At 41.6% G+C, this 9,836-nt stretch overlaps 1 protein-coding gene across 3 annotated transcripts in view; it reads left to right on the plus strand.

Annotated features, from left to right (window-relative positions):
- Positions 1-9,268, plus strand: part of LOC112072131 (diamine acetyltransferase 1-like) — a 61,226-nt gene extending 51,958 nt beyond the window's left edge. For all 3 annotated transcript variants that reach the window (XM_024139553.2, XM_070439666.1, XM_024139554.2), the window contains exons 2-6: positions 1,659-1,710; positions 1,809-1,892; positions 5,773-5,874; positions 5,976-6,016; positions 7,279-9,268. In XM_024139553.2, coding sequence (XP_023995321.1) covers positions 1,659-1,710; positions 1,809-1,892; positions 5,773-5,874; positions 5,976-6,016; positions 7,279-7,455 — 456 coding nt within the window. In that variant the 3' untranslated portion in view covers positions 7,456-9,268. The remainder of the gene's footprint in view (positions 1-1,658; positions 1,711-1,808; positions 1,893-5,772; positions 5,875-5,975; positions 6,017-7,278) is intronic.
- The last annotated feature ends 568 nt before the right edge of the window (positions 9,269-9,836 follow it).

The following is a 9,836-nucleotide window of genomic DNA, read 5'->3' on the forward strand; positions in this document are numbered from 1 at the left end:
TATATAATAGCTTACACTGAAACTGTTTTGAATCTGGCGTCGTTTTGTGTATCAGTTCATAAACCATGTGCTCTAGAATCAGTATATCAAAAATCTCTTGATTTTTATTACATTTACATTTACATTTAAGTCATTTAGCAGACGCTCTTATCCAGAGCGACTTACAAATTGATTTATAGCAATCTATATGGCACAGCTGTCAATTTTTAGGTCCTTTAAATAAAAAAGTACAGCAGTTTCATTTATCACAATTTTCTTTAAACAATTTTGGTCTTTAACGCAGGGCCGACAGACAAGTTCCTTACTTTCTCCCCCTGCTACTTGCCTCTTCCATTTTTGCGGTAATGCTGCAATTAGTTGGCTATAATTTTGGGTAGAGCAGACGTTTCCATATATTTTCGTTATAAGCTTTTTGTGCGTATGGAACATTTCTGGGATCTTTTATTTCAGCTCATGAATCATGGAACCAACACGTTTTATATTTTTGTTCTGTGTAGTTTAACACCATCTCCTCACCATCTCCTCCAAATGATTGGCATGCAGACACAGTTRGAATATTTCACTGGTAACCTGAATAATTATCATTCACGATTGACAGTGATGATGGCCTGGACTATTTTGAAGTTAGGCTGACCTAACTTAGTGTTTGAAGGTATTAAAAATGGAATGTTTTGAGACAAAAGGCAGACGTTGCAATTGGAGGATGAATTTTATGCATATTCTATAATGATATTCAATATGTCGGTACAAATGGAGAAATGTGATTTATTTGCATTGCCCCACGGGTGGTGGTTACAATTACCAGGGAATGTCCCGAAAATCCAGCCTGTTGTCCCCAATTTGGGTATTTTAAATGTGCTCATACTAACTGCATTCAGAGATGAAACTCTGCAAACTTGTCTGTTTTGAAGGGGACAAAAACAGACAATTTCCGCTGGATATCCGTCGGTATCACAGTTCCCTCTGTAGTTTTGTACCTTGTGTTTATTACGTTGGCAACGAGCCCGGTTTCCTCCATTTTGATTGTGTTTATTACGTTGGCAACGAGCCCGGTTTCCTCCTCCATGTTTGATGTGTGTTTTATTACGTTGGCAACGAGCCGCGTTCCCTCATTTTGATTGTGTTTTATTTACGTTGGCAACGAGCCCGGTTTTCCTCCATTTTGATTGTGTTTTATTCACGTTGGCAACGAGCCCGGTTTCCTCCATTTTGATTGTGTTTATTACGTTGGCAACGAGCCCGGTTTTTCCTCCATTTTGATTGTGTTTATTACGTTGGCAACGGCGCCCGGTTTCCTCCATTTTGATTTGTGTTTTATTACGTTGGCAACGGAGCCCGGTTTCCTCCATTTTGATTGTGTTTTATTACGTTGGCAACGAGCCGGCGTTTCCTCCATTTTGATTGTTGTTTATTACGTTGGCAACGAGCCCGGTTTCCTCAATTTTGATTGGTTTATTACGTTGGCAACGGGAGCCCGGTTTTCCTCCATTTTGATTGTGTTTATTACGTTGGCAACGAGCCCGGTTTCCTCCATTTTGATTGTGTTTATGTTAAACGCTGTTCTCTTCGTTGACCGTCACTTTTCTCAGTGAATGATAAACGTTCCCCTATTGACTCGCTGTTCTTGGTTTTGAATCTGAAATGTTTCTTCTGTCCAGGAACTGGCTAAATATGAAYAAATGGAAGACSAAGTGAAACTGACTGAGGAAGGTGAGTCTGAATGAAACTAAAGCATTTCTGTCTCGGTCACCATGTGATTGACTGCAGTGCATAGAGTTTATAAGGCATTTCTAACGTTGTAAAAACAGATCTGCTCGAGGACGGATTCGGTGACTATCCATTATACCYCTGTGTCGTGGCAGAAGTCCCCAGTGAGCAGCAGAGCAACAACGGTAAGAGATTCTGTATTCTGCACACCTGTACATCTCAGAGGATTGGACGGATGTGTTGAGTGTGACATAGACAAGTATTATAGCAAACTACATCAGATGGCCTTGACTGAAACAGTGCCTCTCCTATGCATAGAAGAACATTTCTGTGCCATGGGGATCCCTGGCGTGTAGCTACTGACCCTATGTCAAACATATACCAAACCTGTTATTAGGGCTGTTACGGGGACCGTATTACCGCCACACCTGCAGCCACGAGTCATGATGGCAGTCAAATTCCATGTGACGGTATTTAGTCTTCTCAAAGCTCTGATTCTACAGAAGGTCATTAGTAGCCTACCAAACTTGCTAACTGCCTGTTACTCAGTACTCTATTGTCCCTCTAACCACTCTGACATCAATGCAAAAATCTAATCAAACACTTCATGAGAGTCCATGAGTTCATGTTGCGCAACAGTTCTATAGGCTATGAAATTAAGTGGAGAAAACAGAGTGATGGCCTCTACTGAAAAGAGGAAGATCCAGCTTTCTATAGGCTAAGCCTACTATTTTATTTCTCAACATTCCTAATATTAAGCGCGCATTGCTTCTCTGTACAACAGGAGTATAGCTTACCTGGCTGGCATGAAAATTAACCACGGGAAAAGCGTCCTCCATTCTCTATTTAAGTGCATAGATGACATGCATCCCCCCCCCCCCTGTCCCTGTTTCGAGACTGGACCATTATCATGCACCTTTCTAAATCAAAACAAAATTTCACACATTTATTAAATAATGTATGTAAAGACTAAATTAAATCCAAGACAGTCTGATAGGTGACACTATTAGCCTATCACTTGTGAATGATGCCCAGCTTGTGTGCAGTAAGGCATAAACTGTGCATCCCTTTTTTTTTGTTGCAACTTTTTCAAATCATACTGTAGTTGCACACCTCATGTAGCCCATAGGCCCATATGTTTGGTAAGGTTTGTATCACAACTAAAGTGGCCAAATAATAACTTKTTTACAACTGGTGTAGAGCCTAACTGGCATGCATACGCAGCGCTTGAGGAAGAATTTACCATAAAAATGCACCTTTATAATAAAAGCAATACATGCATAATTGCATTTGCGGTCACTTTTGAGAACTGAATTATGGAACATTTGCGCTTATAGCCTACTGCCGTCTGCACATTGCTGCACTTATAATGTAACGAAATAAACTATTAGGCTATCAACATTTTAAGCTAAACGTTTTGATCTGTTGCGTCAGCCTCATTGCTTAAAGGTTTTTTGATGCTAGTGGTTGTATTCATTTGGGATCTATTGCATCACACAACTGTCCTAGACTATGTTTGGAATATTTATTTRTCGCACAGAATAGGTCAACGTTTGTACTATGGGGGATAGTAGATTGACATAGGCTAGTGCTTTTGCTGTTCGTTAGGCCTACTCATCTTGCTGACGAAAAGTAAATGTGGAAAGTTCTTCCTATATCTTCAATGTGCGCCTCGGAATTGGATAAGGACGCACGCAGTTGTGTCCCTGATATGTCTGTCTTCACTTGTAGCCTGTGAGAAAGACTCGATCACATGATAGGCCGAGAGAGCCATGTAAGTGAGAGGTGCTTCGGAGCACGCAGCCGGGAGAAGGGAATTATAATTATTATATTCAGCCCAAGGGCACAACGGCCTCTGGCCGCAAAAGGCATGGATGTATTTAGGGGGTATTATGGCCACAGAATGTGGAAGCAGCTGGGAAATTCGAGGCATTATCAAGTGTTTGTCAAATTGTGAATGAGAGGCTGATGAAATGTGTGCAGCCTGCACAAATAACAAAGCAGAGCTCATGCCTTTTAATGGAACTTTTTTCAAATCATCATTAGTCGCTTCATGCAGCCTTGGAATATATCAAAAATACAAACGTCGAGTTATATGTTTTCATCACAACTAAAGTTTAATAAAAAAGTATTAATTAKGCATATAGGAATACCTGTTTRTGTTAACCGCTCAACACAGAWTAGCTGCATGTGCGCACTCCCCCAGAAATCTTTTATTCAGCAATGTTCAATTGAATTCTTCAAGTTATGAAATAAAATAATGCCATGGAATTCTAAGCAAATCTTGTGTGCTAAATGAACTAGTGTAGCCCACAGCCATATGACATACCCAGGTCAGGGCCTAACATAAGGACAAGGTGTATGCTATTCTGTTCTTTTGAAATAGACTACATTTTCTTCATATCATGTTTCTTTAGACCAGTCTAAAATACATAATAGATGTATTGTGATGGTGTACGCTATATTACATGGATTTATTAGACTTTTTAAAATGTAGATGTTCTTAAGGTCAGCATCAGTGGCATGTAGGCTATGCGTGGAAGCCAGGTGATGCTAAATGCGTTTGTTAATTAACGGTCAATTACCGCGAGACCGGCAGTTATTTGCTTGACAATCGCCAGCTGACAAAATTTCATGACAGCCACAGCCCTTACTGTTAGCCCAGTTTGTACTGTCCTTACTTGATACAGAGACACCTTTTTCCTTYCAACAGTTACAGTGCATTRGGAAAGTATTCAGACTCCTTYGCTTTTTCCACTTATTCTAAAATGGATTAAACATTTTTTTCCACCTCACCYATCTGCACACAATACCCCATAATAACAAAGTTTCTTGGCAATTTCTCGCATGGAATAGCCTTAATTTCTCAGAACAAGAATAGACTGACGAGTTTCAGAAGAAAGTTCTTTGTTTCTGGCCATTTTGAGCCTTTAATCAAACACACAAATGCTGATGCTCCAGATACTCAACTAGTCTAAAGAAGGCCAGTTTTATTGCTTCTTTAATCAGCACAACAATTTTCAGCTGTGCTAACATAATTGCAAAAGGGTTTTCTAATGATCAATTAGCCTTTTTAAAATTATAAACTTGGATTAGCTAACACAACGTGCCATTGGAACACGGAGTGATGGTTCTGATGATGGGCCTCTGTACGCCTATGTAGATATTCCATTAGAAATCAGCCGTTCCAGCTACAATAGTCATTTACAACATTAACAATGTCTACACTGTATTTCTGATCAATTTGATGTTATTTAATGGACAAAAAATTTGCATTTCTTTCAAAAACAAGAACATTTCAGGTGACCCTAAACTTTTGAACGGTAGTGTGTATATGTATTTATTTAATAAATGTGCAAAGATGTATAAACCTGTTTTGCTTTGTCATTATTGTGGTATTGTGTGTGTAGATTGAGGAAATTGTTTTATTTAATACATTTTAGAATAAGGCTGTAACTTAACAAAAATGTGGAAAAAGGGAAGGGGTCTGAATACTTTCCGAATGCACTGTATATTGATGTGATGCACAATGACATACAGTGGGTGTCTGGGAGGAGACAAAACATTTCAGTTACACTTTGGCACATTCTCTAAGAAGTAACTAGGTGACTTGTTTGAAATGTTGTTGCTGTACACACACAAACACACGTCTCTCTCTGATCGAAAGGCTGGTGTGTTATAGTGTCTAGGCCTACTCCTGTTATGGATGTGGATGCCACTCACATGTAGGCCAGACACACTTGTATAACACACACCCGCTAACCAACTTCCATTGGAAGCTTCTCTGAGCTAGAACAGCCCGTCTCCACGCGTCAGTTCTCACAACACAACCGACACATCTCCTCTTTACACAGTCCCCTGACAACCAGACTGTGTTAAACCGCTGAAAGTACAAGTTAATCTTAACCATAGATCTATGAGCAGCTCTGCCCTCCAAGTCCTAACCACCCTTAACCATTTAGGGAAAATGCTAAACTGACCTTAGATTAGTGTCTAGGGGTAACTCCGGTACGAGCTGTTACATTACATCTGGCTTGTTTTTGTGTGGGTTTACTTTGTGTCCAGGTCCTGTGGTGATTGGGTTTGCCATGTACTACTTCACCTATGACCCCTGGATTGGCAAGCTGCTTTACCTGGAAGACTTCTTTGTCATGGAAAAGTACAGGGGTAAGCAAAATAACTATTTTCCTCTCCTACTCTGTCTCTCTCTTTCCTCTCTGACCTGACCAGTAACCATAATCTCTCCTTTTCTGTCATCCTTCCACCAGAGATTGGCATTGGCTCAGAGATCCTCAAGCTCCTCAGTGACGTGAGTAATTTAGGAGTTATGACCCTGTACAAACATAGTAAAAACTAGATGGTAGCTGTCAGTCAGTTACACGGCTCTGGCAAGAATCCTGTTGTAGGTCAATGCCTCAAACAGAATCCCATATCGAGCCCATTTCAGTGAGTTATGATTTTTTTGTACATACCATTGATTCTGTTCTTCTGTGTGTTTTGTTTGGTTATTGCTGTTGAAATAATCAATGAATGTGCGTTGGGAAAAGAGAAGATGTACACTGTATATAAAAAAATTATATGGAAACCCCCTTCAAATTAGTTGATTCGGCTTTTTCAGCCACACCTGTTGCTGACAGGCGTTTAAAATCGAGCACACAGCCATGCAATCTCCATAAACAAACATTGGCAGTAGAATGGCCTTACTGAAGAGCTGTGTGACTTTCAACGTGGCACAGTCATAGGATGCCACCTTTCCTACAAGTCAGTTGGTCAAATTTCTACCCTGCTAGAGCTGCCCTGGTCAACTGTAAGTGCTGTTATTGTAATGTGGAAAGGTCTAGGAGCAACAACGGCTCAACTGCGAAGTGGTAGGCCACAAGCTCACAGAACGGGACTGCCGAGTGCTGAAATCGTCTGTCCTCGGTTGCAACATTCACTACTGAGTTCCAAACTGCTTCTGGAAGCAACATCCGCATAAGATCMGTTRGCCAGCAGCTTCATGAAATGGGTTTCCATGGCCYAGCAGCCYCACACAAGCCTAAGATCACCATGCCCAATGCCAAGCGTCAGCTGGAGTTGTGTAAACCTCGCCGCTATTGGACTCTGMAGCAATGGAAACGTGTTCTCTGGAGTGATGAATCACACTTCACCATCTGCCAGTCCTACGGACAAATTTGGCTTAAACGGATGCCAGGAGGACGCGACCTGCCCCAATGCATAGTGCCAACTGTAAAGTTTGGTGGAGGAGGAATAAGGGTCTGGGGCTGTTTTTCATGGTTCAGGCTAGGCCCCTTAGTTRCAGTGAAGGGAAATCAACAACACAGCATACAATGACATTCTAGACGATTCTGTGCTTCCAACTTTGTGGCAACAGTTTGGGGAAGGCCTTCTCCTGTTCAAGCAAGACAATGCCCCCGTGCACAAAGCGAGACCCATACAGAAATGGTTTGTCAAGATCGGTGTGGAAGAACTTGACTGGCCTGCACAGAGCCCTGACCTCAACCCCATCAAACACTTCTGGGTTGAATTATGTGTGCTAACACCTGCTCTCCCTTCCTCTCTCCCCCCCAGATGGCATTCAAGACTCGCTGCAACAGCATGCACTTCGTCGTCGCCGAGGGCAACACGGAGTCAATAGAGTTCTACAAGCGTCGTGGGGCGGCCGACATCACTCTGGATGAGGGATGGAGACTCTTCAAGATCAACAAGAGCTCCCTCTTCAAGATGTCCTCCGGCTCCAAAGAGTGAGCTGGCCCCAAGACACATAGAAAGATGGGGACAAGAGTGACAGACTTGGTCAATTTATTTTAAATTACTTAATTATTTGCCTGTCTTTCACTTCAGCGGTGGGGGGTGTGACTCTGACAGTAGATTATTATTATTATTATTATTATTAAAATGGGCATTAAGCATGTGTGTGCACCAACTTTCTCAATCTAGTCAATCATTTAGGTCACGTATTTTATCTGAAMCCATCGTTTTAGTAGTTGTAGTTTTTAATCAACGCACCTTAGGATTCCTAGTGTTCTCTCAGTTCTGCTAATCAACAGACCTTAMGATTCCTAGCGTTCTGTTTCATTATTGACCAATATATTTTACTATTCTATAATACAGWGATTTTTTTTCTCTGTAGTTTGATTGTGTTTATGTTGGTGGTTATTATGTTCTATGGTGACTGATTTCTGTGGGGCTAGGAGGGAAGTGGGGTGAGTTCACTGCTTTACAATGAAATCCCTGGCCCCCCATTTAAGGTGGACTTAGGTCAGGGGTCAGATGTTATGGGTCATGACAGTGTGGAAGGGGAGGGGACGGCTTTACAGAACATGCATCACTTCATATGCCCTCCCTCCCTTCATCCTCCGTCTGTTGTGGGAGTCATTTCAGAATGGTGACGTCATCAAGAAACTTAAAAACAGCCTTGTCCTCTTTCTCCTCCTCCATCTCTCTTGTCCCCTCTGTCATACCTTCAACTGTGGAAGGGAGATGTGTGGTCTGTTATAACAGTCTATGGAGAGCAGAGGAGTGGAACACTGTTAGTTACTGCACTGACCTTGGAAAGACGCCAAACTGTCACAGTATCTAATGCTCAGACACACACACACACACACATCCTAGTCAGATCTAGCAGAAACCAGGGACGTAGAAATGCATATCAGTGGGATGTCTGGTGTTCACTGACTGTATCTTGAACATTCACTGCAGCAATGCCTGAACAACAAACACAGCCAGAAACCAACACTGTAGAGGCCCAGTAGAGTTTAGAGAATATTACAAACACRGTCTCCTGTCCTCTCCTCCCCCAACACCTTGCCCAGGCAGAGACAGATCCTCTTTAATGTAATCTTGTGAACAATTATCTCTAGTAGACACTTGTACTCCACTCTAAACTCTCATATGAACTTAGAAAATGTCTCCTGAAAATAATGTTTCTTTGGCATTACTCCATTAAAAACAACGAAGGACATCAATCTGGTAGGAAATGGAGCAGGACAGAGTGTGTACATGACTTAGTTACCGTTGATCCACATACAGCATAGACTATAATACCTCCATCTGAGAGAGGGAGGAAGAGAGAGAGTGCGAGGAAGAGCGGGGAGTATAGGGGGGATTGAGAAGAGACAGCATCCTTTATCCCCAGACAGGCCATCATATTTTCATTCTAGACTCCCATGAGCCTCGCTGAACTTCGAAACGGACTTGTTTATGTCCAGAGCTCTAAACGGTGCCCCGTTACTGATTAACCATTGGCATCTATTTAAAGACACACCAAGGAGATTCACTTTTTTATTTACGGAACCGTGGTAACCTTCTATTCTAGCACACACAGGTGTTCATCACTCTGTTGCACAAATAGACACAATCATGACCCCAGTGAGTCACAACCCCCACCGCATGATGGTCAAGGTCAGGGGTCAAGTTACACCCAGAGACACACTCCCACCCCTGTACCAACTTGCCTACCCCACAGTAAGTGTTGGTCGAGGAGTTGGCTAAAGCACGTCAAGATGTGGGAGCAGGCCAAATAGTAACTTTCCATATGTTTTTCTATGGTTAAATGTATTTTTAAAAAAAATATATATATATATACAGTACCAGTCAAAAGTTTGTACACACCTACTCATTCCAGGGTTTTTCTTTATTTTTACTATTTTCTACAATAATAGTGAAGACATCAAAACTATGAAATAACACATATGGAATCATGTCGTAACCAAAAAAAGTGTTAAATCAAAATATATATTTTATTTTTGAGATTCTTCAAAGTAACCACCTTGATGACAGCTTTGCACACTACTGGAATTATCTCAACCAGCTCCGAGGTAGTCACCTGCAATGTATTTCAATTAACAGGTGTGCCTTGTTAAAAGTTAATTTGTGGAATTTCTTTACTTCTTAATGCGTTTGAGCCAATCAGTTGTGTTGTGTCAAGGTAGGGTTGGTATACAGAAGATAGTCCTATTTGGTAAAAGACCAAGTCCATATRATGGCAAGAACAGCTCAAATAAGGACAGAGAAGGATCAAGGATCTCTCTGTACTTGGCTCTGTTCATTTTTCCCTCGATCCTGACTAGTCTCCCAGTTCCTGCCGCTGAAAAACATCCCCACAGCATGATGCTGCCACCACCATG

The sequence above is a fragment of the Salvelinus sp. IW2-2015 genome, unplaced genomic scaffold, assembly GCF_002910315.2.
Source record: "Salvelinus sp. IW2-2015 unplaced genomic scaffold, ASM291031v2 Un_scaffold1830, whole genome shotgun sequence".
NCBI classification, from domain to species: Eukaryota; Metazoa; Chordata; class Actinopteri; order Salmoniformes; family Salmonidae; genus Salvelinus; species Salvelinus sp. IW2-2015.